We start from the raw sequence: 20,133 nt of genomic DNA on the forward strand, positions 1-20,133 counted from the left end.
GAGTTTAATAGTTTATGCAATATAAAAAATTGGCGGGAAAAGGAAGAATGAGCAGCAAATTTTTGGCGGGAAAAGGAAAAGAGAGCGGCACATAATTAAAAGCGCGCGTAATTTGAAGGAAGTTAGATTGATGTCTTTGGTTTTCAGTTTTCACTGCCATCTTACTTAACTCATCTAATTAAAAGTTCAAATCCAACTAACGTGGTATGTCTTCTCAAAACTCTAACTAACTTTTGTTCAATTTTAACAAGATTGGCTTTTAATTTGTTTAATATTAATGTGTCTTTTTTTTGTGCAATTATATTTTTTGCTATTTGTTATGCTTAAGAAATCAACTATTATATTTTATTTTATGCGCGATTAGCATACTTTATTTGTGTTAGTGTTTAATGAAATCTATCATTTTAAAATCTCTCTCGATTTAACAAGTATTTTCAAAATTATATAAATGTATGCTTAGTAAGTGGAATTCGAGTCTGATCATGCTCTCGGGTGTATATAATTTAGTTGTTGGGCCTTACAACAAAACTACAATTATCATGTATTATGCACTTGTATAACTGGTTTGGGGATTTTATAGTTAACAATTCCATGATTTTATCAAACAATTTTCTAATAACAAATTTGTTTAAATGTACAATTAGCATACTTAATAACTGTGTTAGTGCTTAATGATATTTATGTCTTCCTACTTTCTCTCAATTTTACATGTATGTAGTATTTTCTAATTAAATGTACGGTTATGTGCTCAAAAACTGGAATTTGAGTGTACATCATGCTCTCGGGTGCATATAATAATGCACTATGTACTTTTGCTATTGTTGGGTTTGCTTAACAATTCCATGATTTCATCCACCAAATTTCTAATTTCATTGTCATCTTTGTGAAGTAAACATTATTTGTTCAACATGAAGAGCAAAGGCTTGTTTAAAATGAAGAAAAAAAGCCGGTGTTCGGCCAAGTGTGAGGACAGAGGGGAGGATAGAATCAGCAATTTGCCAGATCATGTGTTGGGCAAAATTCTTTCTTTGATTCCAACTAAAGAAGCTCTTAGAACTTGCATCTTGTCGTCGAGATGGAAGTATCTTTGGACTTGGGTGACCACTCTTGAATTGGTTGATTTTAAAGATGAAAAGCCAGAGAAATTTGATGGGTTTGTTAGTCATGTCTTACAACACTGCAAGTCGATTAACTTGGAAAAATTCTGTTTAGCTTGTCGGGAATCAAGAGACTTCTGCCTTATAGATGAGTGGATTTCTTCTGCAGTGAGTCGAAAGCCTAAACAGCTTATCTTGGATTTGTTTGGTGATACTATCGATTTCAGAGAAATCGTACTTTCTTCGTACCCTACTTGCAACATTACCTATAACACGATTGTTATCCTCAAGTTGAAGTCATGCTTCGAGATTGAGATACCTGCATCATTGGCCTCTTTTCCGTGTCTGAAAATTCTGCAGTTTACGGGCTGGTTTCCTTACGAAAACCATTGCTCTGCATTCGACAGACTGCTGTCTAACAGTCCTGTGTTAGAGGATTTACACCTTGAGGGACATCTTGAATCAGAAGCTGAATTTGAGTTTAATTTACGTGTTCCTACTCTGAAGCGGTTGAGGTTAAATATGAAAACTGATGTATACGGAGTTCATCCACACACTGTCACAATTGATGCACCGAAGCTGGAAGATTTCGATATAGCAGATGGAACTTGTGCAGAATATGTACTGGAAAATGTGGGTTCTTTAGATTTTGTTGATGTTGATTATGAAGCCTCTTGGACCGATGCTCCAGAAGATGATCATATTCGTCGACTACTTGGACTTCTTTTTGGCATTGCTAAGACTAAGGAATTATCAATATCTGCTGATTCTTTACTGGTAACTTCTGCAGTCCATATCAGAAACTTTCTTTGCCCTGAGGCCACGGGAAATGGCCCTAGGATGTCCATGCCCCAATGATCAAAGGGTAAGACCGACTGAATACTTGTGAGGGGATGGGTCGGAACGTGAGGCATATCGGCATACATTTGGCATTTCTCACATATCTTGACAATTTTCATGGAGTCATTCCTCAGAGTGGGCCAGTAGAATCCAGCCCTCAGTGCCTTTCCGGCTATAGTTCTTCCACCCTGGTGGCTGCCACATGCTCCTTCGTAGATCTCTCTAAGTACATAATTCCCCTCCTCCGGGGTTATGCAATTCAGTAACGGGTGTGTGAAAGACTTTTTATAGAGGGTTCCGTCATGAAGTAAGAACCATTCAGCCCGTTTTTTATCATCTTGAAGTCGGGGGTATCCTCAGGTAGCTCCCCCTTCAGGCAGAGAATGATTTTATCCATCCAAGTCTCGCCTCTATCAACTTCCGTGATGGCGGGCCTTTGAGTACTTGGTTTCTCTAAGACTTCCCACATGATGTTTCGGGGGGCTATCCCCTCAGCCGAGCTTGCTAGGCGGGCAAGAGCATCATCTTGCTGGTTTTCTGACTGGGGAATGTGATTGATCTCAAAATTGTTAAAACGATTTTACTAAGAGTTCAACCTTTTCAAAATAGGCTTTCATGTTTTCTTCCTTTACTTCAAATTCTTTTGTCATTTGCCCTACTATGAGCTGTGAGTCTGAGCATACTTGAACTGACTTAATTTTCATGTATTGGCACAAGTTTAGCCCCAAGATGAGAGCTTCATACTCAGCCTCATTGTTAGAAGCATGGAAGGCGAACTTAACAGCGTATTCAAATTTCTCTCCCTCCGGGGAAGTGATTACCAGCCCGGCCCCACTTCCAACCTTACTAGACGACCCATCCATGTAAAGAGCCCAGGGGGCGAAGGTGTCTATTGGGGTAGGCCTGTGAGCGCATTCAGTTATGAAGTCAGCCAGGGCTTGGGCTTTGATGGCCTTCCGGGGCTCAAATTCAATTCCAAAGTCAGCCAATTGATCTGACCAATCAGTCATCCGGGAGGAATGGTTTTTTCTCTCTAGCACTTTCTTGATTGGCTGGCTAGTAAGAACTTTGATCGGGTGTGCTTGAAAGCATGGCTTTAACTTCCTGCTGGTCATCACTAAAGCGTACACCACCTTCTCAATGAGAGTATATCGTGTTTTGGCCCCCCTTAGGGCATGGCTGACAAAGTAGACAGGTATTTGGCCTTCCTCTCTCTCAGCAACAAGAACCGCACTGAGGGCATAGTTTGATATGGCCAAGTATACAAACAATGTTTCCCTAGGGAGGGGGCTAACAAGTTTCGGGGTGTTCGTCAAATGTTCCTTTAAATGCTGGAAAGCTTTCTCAGCCTCCTCATCCCACAAGAACTTGGGTCTTTTGAGTGCCTTGAAAAATGATAGACTCTTGTCAGCTGATTGGGATAGGAATCGCCCCAGCGCAGCTAGGCAGCCTGTAAGGCGTTGCACTTCTTTCACATTCCTGGGGGATTCCATGTCGAGGATGGCTTGGATTTTGTCCGGCATCAATGCCCCGCTGATTCACCATAAAGCCTAGGCACTTTCCACCTTGTACCCCGAATACACACTTGCTGGGATTGAGTTTCATTTTATGTTTTCTAAGGGTGGTGAATGTTTCCCTTAGGTCTGTTGTATGATCGGGGCTCTATTTGCTTTTAACAATCATATCATCAACATAGGCCTCAATATTCCGGCCTAGCAACCCTTCAAAGATTTTATTCATTAGGCGCTGGTATGTGGCCCCGGCATTTTTTAAGCCGAATGGCATCACATTATAGCAGTATACCCCCTGGCTAGTGATGAAGGTCGTGTGGGCTTGGTCTTTCTCCGACATGGGTATCTGATGATACCCCGCATTGGCATCCATGAAGCTTAGGAGGGCGTGACCAGCGGTCGAATCCACTAACCTATCAATCTTGGGCAAAGGATGGTCGTCCTTCGGGCATGCCTTGTTCAAATTTGTAAAGTCTACACACATACGCCATGAGCCATTTGCCTTCCTAACAAGCACGACATTGGATAGTCACTCAGTGTATTGACATTCACGAATGAAACCCGCTTCGAGAAGCTTTTTGACCTCAGCAGCTGCAGCTTTGTTTCTTTTCGGCCCGGCATGTCGGAGTTTCTACTTGACGCGCTTGTAGCCCTCCTTGATATTCAGCTCGTGGGTCATCACCTCGGGGTCTATGCCCGGCATTTCATCTGCTATAAAAGAGAAGATGTCTTTGAATTCTCTGAGTACTTGAATGATTTTTTCCTTGAGCTGGGGGGTCCAAGTTCTTTCCCACTCTCACAGAGCGGGGTCATCCCCCAAAGGTATGCTCTCATCCTCCTCAATAGGCCGAGGCCTACCGTATTGCTTAGGGTTCTCAGCCATGTAGATGTTCATTACGGGGAGTTGGGGCTTATCAACATCCATTGCTTTCCGCTTGGCCTCCTTATCTTCCTGATTGACTGAGTTCTCGGATTACCTCAAGCCATCTACATAGCATTTTCTCCCCTCGAACTGATCTCCATATATCTTCCCCACCGAGCCATCATCGGTCTCGAATTGAAGGAGCAAGTGATAGGTTGAGATTGCGACCTTGACCCTGTTGAGTAGGGGCCGGCCAATAATCATGTTGTATGGCAAGGGGGGAACCACCACTAAGAATGTATGTACTAAGCTCCTCCCTTTCTTCTTTTCTCCTAAACGGACAGGTAGTTTGATCGTTCCTAAGGGGTAAACATGCTGCCCCCCAAAGCCAACTAATGGATTCTCCAGGGGTGTGAGGTATCCCCTGCCAAAACGCATTTTCTCAATGCACTTCCAAGTAATAATTTCGGCTGAACTCCCGCTATCCACCAAGATCTTTTTGACCTTAGCGTTGGCGACCTTCACATGAATCACTAGAGGGTCATCATGGGGCCTTTGAATCTTCTTAGCATTGTCATCACCGAACACCATGAGAGGGTCTTTCGGGAGGGATGAGGGAGTACCAATATCGTAGATAGGTTCTTCGAACGACCGCAAATGACTCTTGCGTGCCCTGTTAGACAAACCCCCGGAGGCAAATCCTCCGGCTATGACATTGATGCTCATGTTGGTGTCAGCTGAGTTATGAGCTTCCTGCACAACCTTGGAAGCCTTGCTTCTTTGTTTATCCTTCGGGGGGGACTTGAGATATCGATTAAGCTTTCCTTCTTCTGCCAGCTTATCTAAGGCTCTCTTAAGTTCTCTGCAGTTCCGGGTGGTGAGACCGCACTCTCTATGGTATTCACACCAGAGCTTCTTGTTCCTCTGCTCTATCGGTGTGTTCATTAGGTTAGGCTTGGGGAGGATAGCCTTGTTCTTTATGTCCAAGTAGATTTCACGCTTATCAGCATTGTACTTGAGTCCTTCATCATTACTCTCAGCCCTCCTCGGCCTTCTATTCTTGTTCTCATGATAGTTATCTTCTTGCTTTCTCTTCCCCTTATTGTTTGCCACGGGTGCCTTGCACACCTCACTTGCCTCAATGATTCTTTCAGCTCTTTCCATGGCTTCAGAGAAGGTACTTACTTTGTCATGCACGAGCTCAAACTTTAGCTTGTTGGACTTGAGCCCGAAGAGAAGGGCTATAAAAGCAACATTATCTTGGAGGTCGGGGATGAGCTGGGACTCGGTGTTGAACCTTTTGATATAGTCCTTCAGACTTTCGTTCTCTCCCTGCTTCACCGTCATCAGATGAACGCTAGTCTTTGTTTGCCTATTTCCAGCGATGAAGTGCTTTTTGAATTAGGTAGCCAGCATGTCAAACGTTCTTATGCTCCCTGGGGTAAGGTTGTTGAACCATGTCTAAGCTATGCCTTTGAGAGTAGTAGGGAAGAACATACACCATGAGGCTTCACACCTGGTTTGGACTCCCATCTGTGCTTTGTAAGCGTTCAGATGGTCCGTTGGGTCTGTCTTTCCATCATAAGGGTCCAACGTAGGGATTTTAACCTTAGGAGGAATAGGGGTATTCATTATCTCCTGGCTGAAGGGGGTGATGTTCTTGATAATCCCAAGCCTCCCTGGCCTGAGGGAGGAAGGACGCTCGGGACTTTTGCTTGCTGAACGAGCGGGCTGAGTGGACCTCCCCCTTGGCCTGGAGGTGGCTGAGTGGATCATGCAATCCCTATACCTTGTTGATCCATGCCGAGAGTGAACTCTAGTTCGACCTTTATGGGGGGAATCATTCTCTTCCTTGGAGTTCTCCCGCCTGGAGTTGATTATCTCTCGAGCGTCTAGAGTTCCCTCCCTCAGCCTTCGGTCATTAATTATCTCTCTAGCATCTCTTAGTCGGCTTGGCTACCTTATCTCCCGCTGGGGGTTGGGGGACTAATGCGGTTGAGAGCGACGGGATTCCTGATGCTGAGGCCGAGAGGAGGCTTGATGGAGATGGGACACGCGAGGCGGAAGGTTAGGCTGTGGAGCGTTCCCCTGCCTGCTTTGCCCCACGCTCTGGTTGACAAGTGCCCTTAGGCTTTCTTCAAGGCTTTTGTTGATCTGGGCCGCCAGCTGATCCAAGTCTCGGCGGGTGACTACCCGGGGGCTATTCACCTCTCCAATGGAGTCACTACGAGCTTGGGGTTCTATCTCCTCGACTATATGGGCATGCCTAGCCGAGAGAATCGGAGCTTGTCTAGTAGCATCTTGATATGTGCTGCGGGGACGCCTAGTGTTCACCATGACTTCTTGTTAGTTTTCCCCACAGACGGCGCCACCTGTTTCTGGAAACAGAATTCTCCTCGGGGTTAGGGTAATAATATCAAGATGTCCTAGAGGCTGAGTCCAATGAATGTCCGAATGTCCCTCCGCTCCGCCTCGCTGTCTGAGAGCTAGGCCTGCAAAAGAGAGGGAAGGTTAACTGCCCCGGGGGTGTGACCCGGAAAAGCCCCTCCGATGCTTGAGTGAGCGAATGTACTTTCTAGTGAGAGAAAGTAGAGAGAGAGTACTTTAGAGAGAGAAGGATAGAGAATTAGAAAAAAAAAAGTTACCATCATTAATGATTGGAGAGCTATTTATAGATGTACTTTTAGGTGGCAGAAGTTGTACTTAGTTATACAGGTTAGGGGTAAATCCGTACTTTGCTCTGACTAATGATGGGCTGGATCATGGAGGGGTATTTTCGTAATTCCAGGTCAATGAGCTTAGGACAATGGACTTGGCCCAAACACCTAGCTAGTTCCGTCTTCAGCAACTGTAAGTGGTAAGTCTTTCTCAATTTTATGCCCTTTTAGAAGAACCCTAACTTTCATTCAATTTGGGGATAATTGGGTTTTGTTCTCTATACGTATTGCTTGATTTTTTCTATTTTTTATGTGCAGTTTTATTTCTTGCTATTTGCATACTACTGTAGTAGTTTTATGTAAAACTTATCATGTCATACTTACAATTCTTACATGTAATTGTAAAAAACAGAAAAATGTATGTCTGAATATTCAAAAATTGGAATTCAATTGCAGATCATTTTATCAAGTGTGTTTATATTTTGTTGGGTTTTACTCTATAACCCAACAACAAGAACTACAAGCTTTAATTCCAAAATAATCCCTACCTTATAAAAAGTTCAAAAGAACTCTTATGATTAGTGTGATGACTTTTTTACCTCTAAAATGTTTATTTACCCATATACCCATTTATGTCATATTAATTCTTATGCTTCCCGCATTTATTTCTCTTAACTTCTTTAGTCTTCCTTCCAACTTCCAACGCCCAAAGTTATTTTTCTTCTAACGTTAGAAGGCAAAACTATTTAACCTGATAATAATCCTCAAGGGGTGGGGGAATAGGCCGGATATAATCCACTTTATTACTATTTTCATTAAAAAAAAAAAACACACACACACACACAAACCCACTGAATTTAATTACCTCATCACCTAATTAGACATTTTTCTTTTGAAACTTTCTCCATTAACTTTTAATTGTAACATTTTAACTTTCACGCTTGTCCATACATAATTTCAATCTCTTGTATCTCGGATTATAGACATGTAAAAAATCTAAAGATTAAATATTTAAAACATATATATATATATATATATATATATATATATATATATATATATATATATATATATATATATATATATATATATATATATATATATATATATATATATATATATATATATCGAGATGAATCTAATAAGATCCCACGTGACTATTTTTTCCAACAAAAAAAGTTAATAAAATAAAGATCAATTTTAAAAAAATGAAAAATGTATATATATTTTCAAGTGTTGCAACTAAAAGTGACGGATGATGTATATTATAATTCACAACAAAAGCCATATTGCACCACAAAAAGCTTACAACTAAAAAGTGAATTAGTGTATATTATATATATATATATATATATATACACTTTCAAGTGTTACATTTCTGTACCTACGCAAGGATATGATTGTCAACAATTTATTTCTTAGTTTTTGCGTTAAAAAGCCTAGCCAGTAAATTTTGGGTGTCGTGACAAGCTATTACAACTCGACCGTAAACATCGATTATATCGCGCGCAACGCGCGCGTCTGCTCCCTTAGTTTGAGAAAATTAGTATATAAAAAGGGAGGGAATTATTAAAAACATGTAAAAAGTTTGACAAAACCATAACAGAATGAGTTGTATGATGACGCATTATACTATTATATTTTTAATGTTAGTTGAGGAATTTGGTTCATGTAACCGACTCTACTTATGGGATTAAGGCTTTGATTGATTGATATAGTTGAGGAATTTCCTATTTGGGTAAATACAAGTTTATCTCTCATATACATAATTATTGCTTATCAAGTGGAGTTTTCGTAAATAAATCAATTTTTTTCCAATAAAAGTAGGCCTTATAGTGATGATGACCGGATAAAGTTGTTAATTTTTTTTACCAAAACATCATGTAAAACAATTAACCTGGGCTTTTTATGTTCTGTTTACAATTTCATCCAACAATTTTCTAATTCCATTGACACCTTCATGAAGACATAGGTTTGTTCAAAATGAAGAAAAAAATCTGGTGTCTGAGCAAGTGTGAGGACGGCGGAGAGGATAGGATTAGCAGCTTGCCAGATCATGTGTTGTTGCGCAAAATTCTTTCTAAGATTCCAATTAGAGATGCTGTTAGAACTTGCATTTTGTCGTCGAGATGGAGGTATCTTTGGACCTCGTTTACCTATCTTAACTTAGCTAAGCGTACAAAGGAAAGGCGGAAGAAATTTGAGGGGTTTGCTAGTCATGTATTACAACACTGCAAGTTGGTTAAGGAAGTTAGTTTGGTTTATCGAGTAAAGAAAAGATTTAAAGACTTATCTGTTGTTAATGAGTTGATTTCTTCTGCTGTAGATCGGAAACCTAAAGTGCTGTACTTGACTTTGGCAGCTAAAGATATCGATTGCAGTAAAATCGTGCTTTCTTCCTACCCTACTTGCAACATTACCTATAATACGCTTGTATATCTCAAGCTGAAGTTGTTCTTCAAGGTTAATATTCCTGACTCGTTGGCCTCTTTTCCATGTCTCAAGGTTCTGCATTTTACGGGCTGGTTTCCTTACGAAAACCAATGCTCAGCATTGGACAGACTCATCTCTCGAAGTCCTGTATTGGAGGTTTTCAAACTTGTGGGATTTCTAGATTCAAAAATGGAATTTCTTGAATCAAAAACAAACTTTGAGTTTGATATATGCATTCCTACCCTGAAGATATTGGAGTTACATCTGAAAACTGATGTACAGAGAGTTCATCCACACACTGTCACCATTGATGCCTCAAAGTTGCCAGTTCTCCATATATTAGATAAAACAAGTGCAAAATATATAATGAAGAATGTGGGTTCTTTAGAATTTGTTGAACTTAATTATGGAACCCCTTGGTTCGACAATCCAGAAGTTGGGCTTGAGCATATCAGTCGACTGCGTAGTCTTCTATTTGGCATTGCTATGACCAAAAAATTAGCAATATCTGCTGATTCCTTAGTGGTATGTTTGTGTTTCTGAAACCATAACTGATACTTGTGCAAAGAATAACACTTCTTTTAAAATGAATTTGTTTCTTTGTGTTTTGTAGAATCTTGAATTGTTGGTCAGTCGACTCGTTCTCCCTTGGCCACAATTTTCTCACTTAACAACCTTGGAGTTGAGGGCATGTGAATTCCATGACTGGACATTGTTGCCACATTTCCTCAAAATCTTGCCAAAACTAGAATCTCTCCGGTTGAACAAGGTGAGCCTTGTATATAGTTCAGGACTTTGATCTTAAACCTTTTAGATTGTGGATACAGTTGCTGAGTTTTCTTTTTTGACAGGAACTTTATGGTAAAGTCCACCCCTGGGATAACGGCGATGACCTATATGCATGAAATCCACCATACAATATTCCTGAATGTTTGAAGCTGACCCTAAAGTATGTTTCAATTTCATCTTTTGAAGGACGCAAAGATGAGCTCCAACTTGCAGAGTATTTTCTGAGGAATGCTCAAGTGTTACAGGTTATGATGATCACAACTGATCCTTATCCTGTCAAAGATGAGATGAAGGAGAAACTACTCATGTTTGATACAGCTTCCAAGACTTGTCAGGTCCATGTTTACAAGGAGGAGGAGAGCAAGCTTTTAATTCACCGAGAGTTAGACCTCCAAGTTAAGCGTTTTATCAAGTGCAGATCATGCTATGGAGTGCGTTTAAATTTTGTTGGGCTTTACTGTTAGAGATATCGGAAAATATATGTGTGATATATTTTCCGTATATATCATTTAAGAGAATAATATATTTAGGATATTTATGGTAAGATATTATTTTGAGAATATATCATTAGGATATATGGTATATCTTTTAGGAATATTGTTTCCTATCTTATGAGGTTAGGTTTTGTATAAATACTCAACCTATTGATGAATAATAACCAAGCAATGCAAAAACCATTCTATTCACTCTTCTCTATTAATTTGTCATGGTATCAAGAGCAGGTTAAATCTTGAGACTGTTCATAATAATTTCCCTCCTACCGGTGGGTTAGAAATTAAACCCACCGGTGGGATGATCCTTTAGCAAAAATTACCAAATTTTTTTTTTAGTTTATTCCGCTGTGCAAGTTAGTGTTGGTGCAAAGTTTGAGTTGATGACTTGATGTATACATTACATCATGCGTGGCTTTTGTAAGCATTGAGATCAAAATAAAGTTGTTGGTGTGTCTTTGACTCTCAAAGATTCAAAAAAAAAAAAAAAAAAAAACGGCTCTCTTGTGTCGTGAGACAAGATATATTTGGTTCTCCTTGTGCCGTGAGACGAGGTTTGTGAGTTGATTCGAGCATAATTTTGCTTCTTTGGATTTGAGTGTGGTTTACTCTGAAAGACCAATAAGAAATTTGAGTGTGGTTTACTCTGAAAAATCAATAAGAAATTTGAGTGTGGTTTGCTCTGAAAGGCCAATAAGAAATTTGAGTGTGGTTTACTCTGACAAACCAATATTTGATTGGAGCTTGATTTTGCTCTGGAAAAACCAAAAATTGTTATATTTGCAGGTTCGAAAAGAATGGCGTTCCTGTTTGATTGATGACTGATGAGTTCGAAAAGATGAACGTTCTCATCGTTGAAAAGAATGAAAATATATGTATGATATATTTTCCGTATATATCATTTGAGAGAATAATATATTTAGGATATTTATGTTAAGATATTATTTTGAGAATATATTCATTAGGATATATGGTATATCTTTTAGGAATATTGTTTCCTATATTATGAGGTTAGGTTTTGTATAAATACTCAACCTATTGATGAATAATAACCAAGCAATACAAAAACCATTCTATTCACTCTTCTCTATTAATTTGTCATTTACTCTAAAACCCCAACAACAATAACAAGAAGCATTAATCTCAAAATAATTTAGAGTGGCTAACATAAATCATCGTAAGGAATGACATTGTAGAGTGAAATCCAAGAAGATGATATATATGAAACTGAAATTTGAGAAAACTTTACAAAAGAGGATATAAAAAGTAATTTAACTCGATCTAGAAAGGGAGGGAATCATTCAAAACACAGGGAATCATTCAATACACATACTCTTTTGAATGATTCCTTCCTTTATATAAAATTTTGAATTGAGTATATAAAAACCGTATGAGTTGTATTATGATGCATTATACAATATATACTTGTATATTTTCAATGTTGGTTGAGGAATTTTCTGTTTACAAGTTCATTCAACAATTTTCTAATTCCATTGCCGCGTTCATGAAGACATAGGTTTGTTCAAAATGAACTTAAATGGCCGGTATCTAGGCGAGGGTGAGGACAGAGGAGAGGATAGGATTAGCAGCTTGCCAGATCATGTGTTGGTGCACAAAATACTTTCTAGGATTCCAATTAGAGATGCTGTTAGAACTTGCATTTTGTCGTCGAGATGGAGGTATCTTTGGACCTTGTTGACCATTCTTGACTTAGCTAAGGGTGCAGATGAAACGCGGAAGAAATTTGAGAGGTTTGTTAGTCATGTATTACAACACTGCAAGATGGTTAAGATAGTTTATTTGGATTATCGAGTAAGCAAAGGATTTAAAGACTTGTCTGTTGTTAATGAGTTGATTTCTTCTGCTGTGAATCGGACTGAAGTACTTTTCTTGACTATGGCTGCTAAAGATATCGATTACAGAAAAATCGTGTTATCTTCCTACCCTACTTGCAACATTACCTATAACACTTTTGTATTTCTCAAGCTGAATTTGTTCTTCAAGGTTAATATTCCTGACTCGTTGGCCTGTTTTCCATGTCTCAAGGCTCTGCATTTTACGGGCTGTTTTCCTTACAAAAACCATTGCTCCGCATTGGACAGACTCCTCTCTCGCAGTCCTGTGTTAGAGGAATTAGAACTTGTGGGATTTCTTGATTCAAGAACAGAATTTCTTGAATCAATATTAGACTTTGAGTTTGATTTACGCAGTCCTACCCTGAAGAAATTGGTGTTAGATCTGACAACTGATGTACAGAGAGTTCATCCACACACTGTCAACATTGATGCCTCAAAGCTGCAAGTTCTCCGTATATTAGATAAAACATGTGCAAAATATGTAATGAAGGATGTGGGTTCTTTGAATTTTGTTAAACTGAATTATGAAGCACCTTGGTTTGACAATCCAGAAGTTGATCATATCAGTCGACTGCATAACCTTCTATTTGGCATTGCTATGACCAAAAAGTTAGCAGTATCTGCTGATTCTTTAGTGGTATGTTTGTGTTTCCGAAACCATAACTGATACTTGTAAAAAAAAATTCTTTAAAATGAAATTGTTTCTCTGTGTTTTGTAGAATCTTGAATTGTCGGTCAATCGACTTGGTCTCCCTTGGCCAGAATTTTCTCTTTTAACAACCTTGGAGTTGAGGGCATCTGAATTCCATGACTGGACTTTGCTGCCACATTTTCTCAAAAACTCGCCTAAACTAGAATCTCTTCAGCTGAGCAAGGTGAGCCTTAAAATATATAGTTCGACAGCTTCATCTTATATATCTTTTCATACTTTGCTGAGTTTTCTTTTTTTGATAGGAACTTTATACCCCCTGGGATAATGGCGATAACCAATATGCATGGAATCCACCAAACAATATTCCTGAGTGTTTGAAGCTGACCTTAGAGTATGTTTTGTTCTCATGTTTTGAAGGGCGCAAAGATGAGCTCCTACTGGCAGAGTATTTTCTGAAAAATGCTCAAGTGTTACAGGTTATGATGATCAAAACTTACCCTTTTCCTGTCAAAGATGAGATTAAGAAACTACTCATGTTTGATACAGCTTCCAAGACTTGTAAGGTCCATGTTAACAAGAATGTGGAGAGGAAGCTTTTCCCTTAAGATTTGGATTCACTGAGGGTTAGACATTCAAGTCATTCTGTCCTATCTAGTCCCTGTTCAGCAGTAGCATTTGAGGTAGCAATTAGCGTTTGATGTCTGATGATGCATGATGATCCGATTTTGCTCTGGTTCATGAATTTCATCATACAGCAGAACAGTAATAAGCAGTAATGGTTTCTATGATCTCCTGATGTATTATTGTTCAATGCCCTATATATTTCTAAGAGTTTTAGGACTTAAAGTCTTAAAAACTCTTTTTATGTTGTAATGCACATCTAATTCTAAGAGTTGCCTTGCCTTAAACTTCAGCGGCAGGGTACCCCTTAATATTTCTTCTGAATACTTGCATAAGATGTTAACTTCTTAATCTCACAGGAAATCAGATAGTACGAAGTAAAAATCATAGTGTTAGTCGCATGCGTATTGACGAAGCAAAAGCATCATTGTTGCATTGAGAAACTTAGTGGAAAATGGTATAATGCTGGCTAATTGAGAGATAAATGGAAAATGGTATAGTTTTACATGTTAGTTTTATCCTCTGGATTTTCTCATATATTGCATTCTTTCTGCAGCTTCTTTGCTGTGTTTTCTCTTGTTTCAGTGGCATATATATGTGGTTATGCATTCATACTTATCAAATTAGTACCTTATAAACCACATATATGGCTCGGTTTGATGCATTGTACTTGCAGGCTATTCTTCGTGATTGACACCAATACCAACCACTACATTAGCTTGTTCTTTTGAATGCTGCAGGTAATCATATTGTACATCAGTTTCAAATTTAAAGTGATGAAAGAAATTGGTTAGGTACAAGAATGTACACTTCAGATGCAGCAGTTAAAAATTCATATGATTCTTTATCTCAAGATACACTTTGTATGTGAATTTATGATATCAACCCTGAAGTAGAATTTGACGAAGGCTTGATCATGGAGGTTTAGGTCTTCTCCTGAAATGGTTAAGAACGCTCTGAGGAATTTGAATATACGGGTTAACATCTTATCATGTCTGTCCATGGGCATGCTAGCTACATGATTACATTAATAGTGTTGGAGATTTGTCACTTACAACAGAATTATCAAGTCTCTAGCCAATATAAGGCACTTGAAGATTATGTGGGGGATATTATGAACTATTTGAAGGAAAAGGGCATGATAAAGGTTGAGATATATTGCATCATTGTTGAGACCGGATGCTAGGATGCAGAAAGTGGACGGGATATTCTTCATATTTCCCTCATGGAAAAACGTAGGATTTCTCCATATTTAGCTGCACATAATTGGTCTTTTGTAATGTAAATCAGCTCAAAGATGTATTTCAAGTCGAAAAATAAACAAATGGTATAAGAGCTATGCCTAATGACAGTATTTGCAATATAACATTGAAAGATTTGATCCAGCAGGGCAGGGCTCACTAACGCTTTCAAGGTGTTAAGGATGATCATAAATTTACAGTGTGAGCCTTACGTAGACACGTATACGATGGTGATAGATTAAAGATGTTCTTTGAGAGTAAATTGGAGATGGCTGTGAACAATGGAAGTACATGATATGGAAAGGTTCTTTTCACGCATCAAGTGTTACGGGATATGATGATCACAACTGATCCTTGTCCTCTCAAAGATGAGATGAAGGAGAAACTACTCTTGTTTGATATAGCTTTCAAGACTTGTCAGGTCCATGTTTACAAGAAGTTGGTGAGGAAAGCTATTCGCAAAATATTTGGATTTAGAAGTTAAAATTCCACATCTATTTGTCGTATTTAATGTAAATCTCCTCAGACAAAATGTCTAACGATCTGATTTTGCTCTATTTGTTGAGTTCATCAAACAGCAGAACTGTAATAAGAATATGGGATGAGAAGTGGCGGTAACGGTTCCTATGATCTTTTGATATCCTTCTCTTTCGAGTTTTGAGTTTGGATTTGTATGATATATTTGGCTCATTGCCCTTTACATTTAAGGCTATGACGTGAAATTCTCTTAAGCTTGTACTCCGTAATAGATATCTCAAATGTTGCCTAAACAATTGCCTTAAAGTTTAGTAGCAGGCCTCAATATCTTTAAGTGCTAGGAAGCCAATAGCAAAATCCATAATCATTTTTAACGAAATTGTTTATTTTCACATTTTAATTCAAGCTTCTTCTTTTTTCCCCAAATATAATTTGATACTTGTATACTTTACCCAAACCTTGCTCGAGAGTTGTCGGATTCGTGCCCACGCATATCTAAAGATTTGATTTGCACACATTACCTTAGATACAACAAACTTCTTACCACTTAAAGCAGTGTTTGTCCAATAATAATAATCCAAAAATCGTGTACATGTGCTAGTGTAGCACTTAGCAGTTAGCACTCTAAGCAAGTAAGCAACTACTTTGTCATGTACTCTAGTATACAATTACAATCTAACTAGACAGACGATAAGAAAAAAAGGAGCTGATTCTCTCTTTACTTCTCTTGTAGGAGAGACCTAGACCGAACCCGAGCGATTAAGTTTCAGGATTTAATAATTTGCACACTATCTAAATCATTTACCTCAATATTCAACACCCGAGCGATTAAGTTTCAGGATTTAATAATTTGCACACTATCTAAATCATTTACCTCAATATTCAACACCAAACAATAGAAAAATTGTCATTCGTTCAACCAAGTAACGCACCCATCTCGAGCCTTTAGAATTTTATGTTACTAGGACTTCTCGTAACATGATTACTTTAAGTTCAGAGCAATATAAGCCAGATTTCACATGAAATTGAGAGATGGAACGAAGCCAAAAATCAAAATTGCTACTCAATAGAAATTTCCAAAATCATAGACCAAAATGTTGCTCCATATATCATGACTGTTCTATCCATACAACAGATTCAACCATTCTAAAACACGACACACAAACAAAAACTGCATCATCCTACGGCCAACATGAGTAATTGTTTCCAAAGAACAAAATACAGACAACATTAGCTTAAGGTACAAACACAATACAGACAATTGACGGGCAACCTTGGTTAGAGTACACCCGGCCAAAACTTTGAAACTATCATGACAACCAGCTTGAATGATGATACAGCAATCTGCAATAGCTTACTTGATCTTCTTCTTTGGCCTCAGCTGTAGTACATTATAAAAAGCACAATAAGCAACTGATCCATATCAAAGCTTTCAGAATATATTGGACAATGAGCTCGTACATCAACACATGCAACCTTTAGTTTACATTTTTAATTGTACAAGCTTTTCATTATTATTTTTATAAAAGAATTTTAATGTTATTATTATATGAGATAAGAATGGAGCAACTCAATAACCATCAAACAGTACAATGAAAAATGGTAAAGACCTGGTTACTGTGCCCACACTTCTTCTTTCGGCAATTCACAGCCCTGGGATGGAGACGTGCATAGCACCTACAAGAAGTTGAAAAAGTGTCAAACAAAGGAGCCTATAATCAAGCAGACTATGAGACCAAAATATAGAATTGGAGAAAGAAAAATTGGTTACATCAAATACATACACATAAAAGCATGAAAATGAAGTAATAATTCAGAAACAATCCAGTACACGGGGGATGAACCTCTTGTTACAAGACATGGAATGATGCATCAGATACTGGACTCAAAATAAAATAAAAAGGGTGGCAACAAAAATTTAGGGAGTGGCCTCAGAGATCTTGGTGGAAAATGATCATCACATGGATCCATGATGAATCCAATCAAGAGTAGCAAATATATTCCTTACATCACTGGCCAAAGTTTGTCATATAAACCCTCTTCACTTGACCAAAAAAGATATCTACATCAAGGGAATAATTCGAAACAAAGTTGATGCGAAGGAAACACAGAGGATGCAAGAAGAGATGCACTGTAAGTCTGTAAGGCTTTGAGTGATGAAACAGCCCAATTTGTTATCGTTCTTCAGATTCGTGAAAATCAGCCTGATATATCCCAACTCCTATCTCATAAACTTCAAGGTTCAGGATCCAAAAACCTTTCTACTCGTAACATTTACATACCTATCAATGAGTTACATGCCCGCCCACCCCATTCACTTATTTTCTCCCTTTGCACACTCAATGTTGAGGCGTTTTCATTAAGCATAGTGCAAAAAATGTATAAACATTCTAGTCATACTTAACATTGCAACTGCTATACATTCTACCTACACTAAACCCCAAGAAAGATAACCATAAATTTGTAATAACCCAATCACCTTGTCCTACTGAACAAATGAGGCATAACACCAAAGGCAACAAGACCAAATCAAGCAAATAACAAAAGCTCAAAGAAAAAAACTTCACCTTCATAGCAAAAGGTAGTAAAAAACACCAGCAGATACTCCCCCCTCACACACACATTAACACATACTTCCACACTCCGCGTACTCGAAAGAGCACATGATACAACCATTCAATGAAACATCATAAACCCCAATAAACTAGTTTTCCCCCTATTATCGCAAAGTTAACTCAAAGGTCAATCCTTTTTCAGATTGCAAACAGGCCGAACACAAAAGCACAGGCAGAGCCCACAACCAAGCACACAGAACCAATGCTCAAATACTCAAACAGCACTTCAATTAACAATGAAACCAACAATAATACAACAAATGTACCAACCATGAAAATCAACTGGCAAATAAAAAGTAAAGTCAGCTGATAAAGTTGAAGAATGGAATATTAATTTGGGGACCTTGTATATCCTCATTAGCACGGTGTAATTGCCGATAAGGTTAAGTTAATGTCCCAATACAACGCAAATTAATCTCACTTAATCCACTAACTACCACAATAATCACATCCTTAATTACCACGGAAAACAGCAAAAATAAAGGAGAGAGAAAACATACTTGCGGCAAATCATCTTGTCCTGGTTGAATTTACGGGCCAAAGCCATCAATGAAGGCTCAATAATTCCTCCCCTCAACCTCAACACCAAGTGAAGTGTTGATTCTGTTGACAAACCCAGAAAATATATCAACATATATAACAAACCCAGAAAATTAATCAACAAATTAAGCAAACCAACAAAATAAATCAACTAAATAAATCAGAAAACCATCAAAAATTGTACCTTTCTGGATGTTGTAGTCAGCAAGAGTGCGTCCATCTTCAAGCTGCTTACCAGCGAAGATCAAACGCTGCTGGTCTGGAGGAATTCCTGCAAATTTCGAAAACCCCAACAAAAATTAGAATTGAAAAAGAACACAACAAACATAAAATCATCTGAAATTCAAAATGTATGAAATTAAAATGAAGAGAAATGAAAAGGGACCTTCTTTGTCTTGGATCTTGGCCTTGACATTGTCGATGGTATCACTGCTTTCGACCTCAAGGGTGATGGTCTTACCAGTTAGGGTTTTCACGAAGATCTGCATCTTTCAAGCTTTTTTTCAGACGACGGCATGGAAATTTGAGGTTTCATAGCTTCTATTTATAGTTCGGCGTCGATTAGGGTTTTGGAATTAATTACTTTACTATCGTATCAAGGGAAAGGGACGGTAAAACAACGATACTCCGTAAATTAAAACTATGTTTACTCCACATTAATTTATCTTAGTTGATCAAATTTTTATTTCTATTTTCCTGATGGAAAAATATATAAAACGAAATAATTTTTGTATTCGTAATACTAATGAATTTACTCTAATACATTTTCCTATAATATTGACGAAATTAATCTTTATAACACTTATTGGGTAAACCCCGTAATATTAATGAAGTAATTTCTAATGGGCTAATGGCTCACCACAATCCACAGCCACATATAAGAATTTATGAAAGACATAAAGATTGAAAATCGCATGTAACATGATAAAGCTTGTTTTGAACATAACTTTTCTAATTTTACAGAAAAATTAAGGTACTTATATTTGAATAAGGCCCTGTTCTTTTGAGCTTCTGAGCAGAGTAGAGCAGGGTCAGCAGAGCAGATTAAATTTCAGTAGAGCAGAGCTGAGCCAAGTAGAGTAGATTTCAACATTATTATTAATACTATTATTAATGTTATTATTATTAATGCTGTTGTTGTTGTTGTTGTTGTTATTATTATTATTATTATTATTATTATTAAGTGCATATGCCATTGATTTAGGTGAGTGAAAACATAAATAAATGTGTAGCATATTTAACATATGTTAATAGTAGAAAGATAAAAGATAACAGTTTACTTATATTCATTTCACAAAATTTTAAAATAAAATGATTTAATGAGTAATAATGATTTTACTTATAAATATGTCTTAATCATATATTTTTAACCCTCAAAATAATATGATATACAAAGTACTACTTGAAAACAACCTCTTTTTATTAATTCTTAAATTGTATGGAAAGATTTG

General features: G+C 37.8%; 5 protein-coding genes and 2 non-coding genes across 7 annotated transcripts; 3 read left to right on the plus strand and 4 right to left on the minus strand.

Annotated features, from left to right (window-relative positions):
- Positions 1-908: 908 nt before the first annotated feature.
- On the plus strand, positions 909-1,955 carry LOC145571303 (F-box/FBD/LRR-repeat protein At1g16930-like). Its single transcript, XM_081630360.1, has one exon. The coding sequence runs from the start codon at positions 909-911 to the stop codon at positions 1,953-1,955; it is 1,047 nt and encodes a 348-aa protein (XP_081486486.1).
- Positions 1,956-4,421: 2,466 nt separating this feature from the next.
- On the minus strand, positions 4,422-5,657 carry LOC145571304 (uncharacterized). The gene has a single exon (XM_081630361.1). The coding sequence runs from the start codon at positions 5,655-5,657 to the stop codon at positions 4,422-4,424; it is 1,236 nt and encodes a 411-aa protein (XP_081486487.1).
- A 3,293-nt stretch (positions 5,658-8,950) lies between these two features.
- LOC145571306 (F-box/FBD/LRR-repeat protein At5g53840-like) lies at positions 8,951-10,653 on the plus strand. The gene is made up of 4 exons (XM_081630362.1): positions 8,951-9,925; positions 10,014-10,169; positions 10,252-10,261; positions 10,376-10,653. Exons 1-4 carry the CDS (start codon positions 8,951-8,953, stop codon positions 10,651-10,653), a joined length of 1,419 nt encoding a protein of 472 aa, XP_081486488.1.
- Positions 10,654-12,207: 1,554 nt separating this feature from the next.
- On the plus strand, positions 12,208-13,793 carry LOC145571307 (FBD-associated F-box protein At4g10400-like). The gene is made up of 3 exons (XM_081630363.1): positions 12,208-13,173; positions 13,256-13,411; positions 13,491-13,793. Exons 1-3 carry the CDS (start codon positions 12,208-12,210, stop codon positions 13,791-13,793), a joined length of 1,425 nt encoding a protein of 474 aa, XP_081486489.1.
- A 2,807-nt stretch (positions 13,794-16,600) lies between these two features.
- On the minus strand, positions 16,601-19,220 carry LOC145570601 (ubiquitin-ribosomal protein eL40 fusion protein). The gene is made up of 5 exons (XM_081629725.1): positions 19,068-19,220; positions 18,867-18,953; positions 18,643-18,745; positions 17,138-17,204; positions 16,601-16,908 (listed from the first exon to the last, which is right to left on the minus strand). The coding sequence occupies exons 1-5, from the start codon at positions 19,168-19,170 to the stop codon at positions 16,882-16,884; spliced, it is 387 nt and encodes a 128-aa protein (XP_081485851.1). The 5' UTR covers positions 19,171-19,220; the 3' UTR covers positions 16,601-16,881.
- LOC145573285 (small nucleolar RNA SNORD24) lies at positions 17,455-17,545 on the minus strand. The gene has a single exon (XR_014097334.1). It is a non-coding gene; the product is annotated as a small nucleolar RNA SNORD24 (small nucleolar RNA).
- On the minus strand, positions 18,401-18,506 carry LOC145573588 (small nucleolar RNA snoR99). The gene has a single exon (XR_014097572.1). It is a non-coding gene; the product is annotated as a small nucleolar RNA snoR99 (small nucleolar RNA).
- Positions 19,221-20,133: the final 913 nt, after the last annotated feature.

This window comes from Chenopodium album, chromosome 12 (assembly GCF_948465745.1).
Source record: "Chenopodium album chromosome 12, dcCheAlbu1.1, whole genome shotgun sequence".
Lineage (NCBI taxonomy): Eukaryota > Viridiplantae > Streptophyta > Magnoliopsida > Caryophyllales > Amaranthaceae > Chenopodium > Chenopodium album.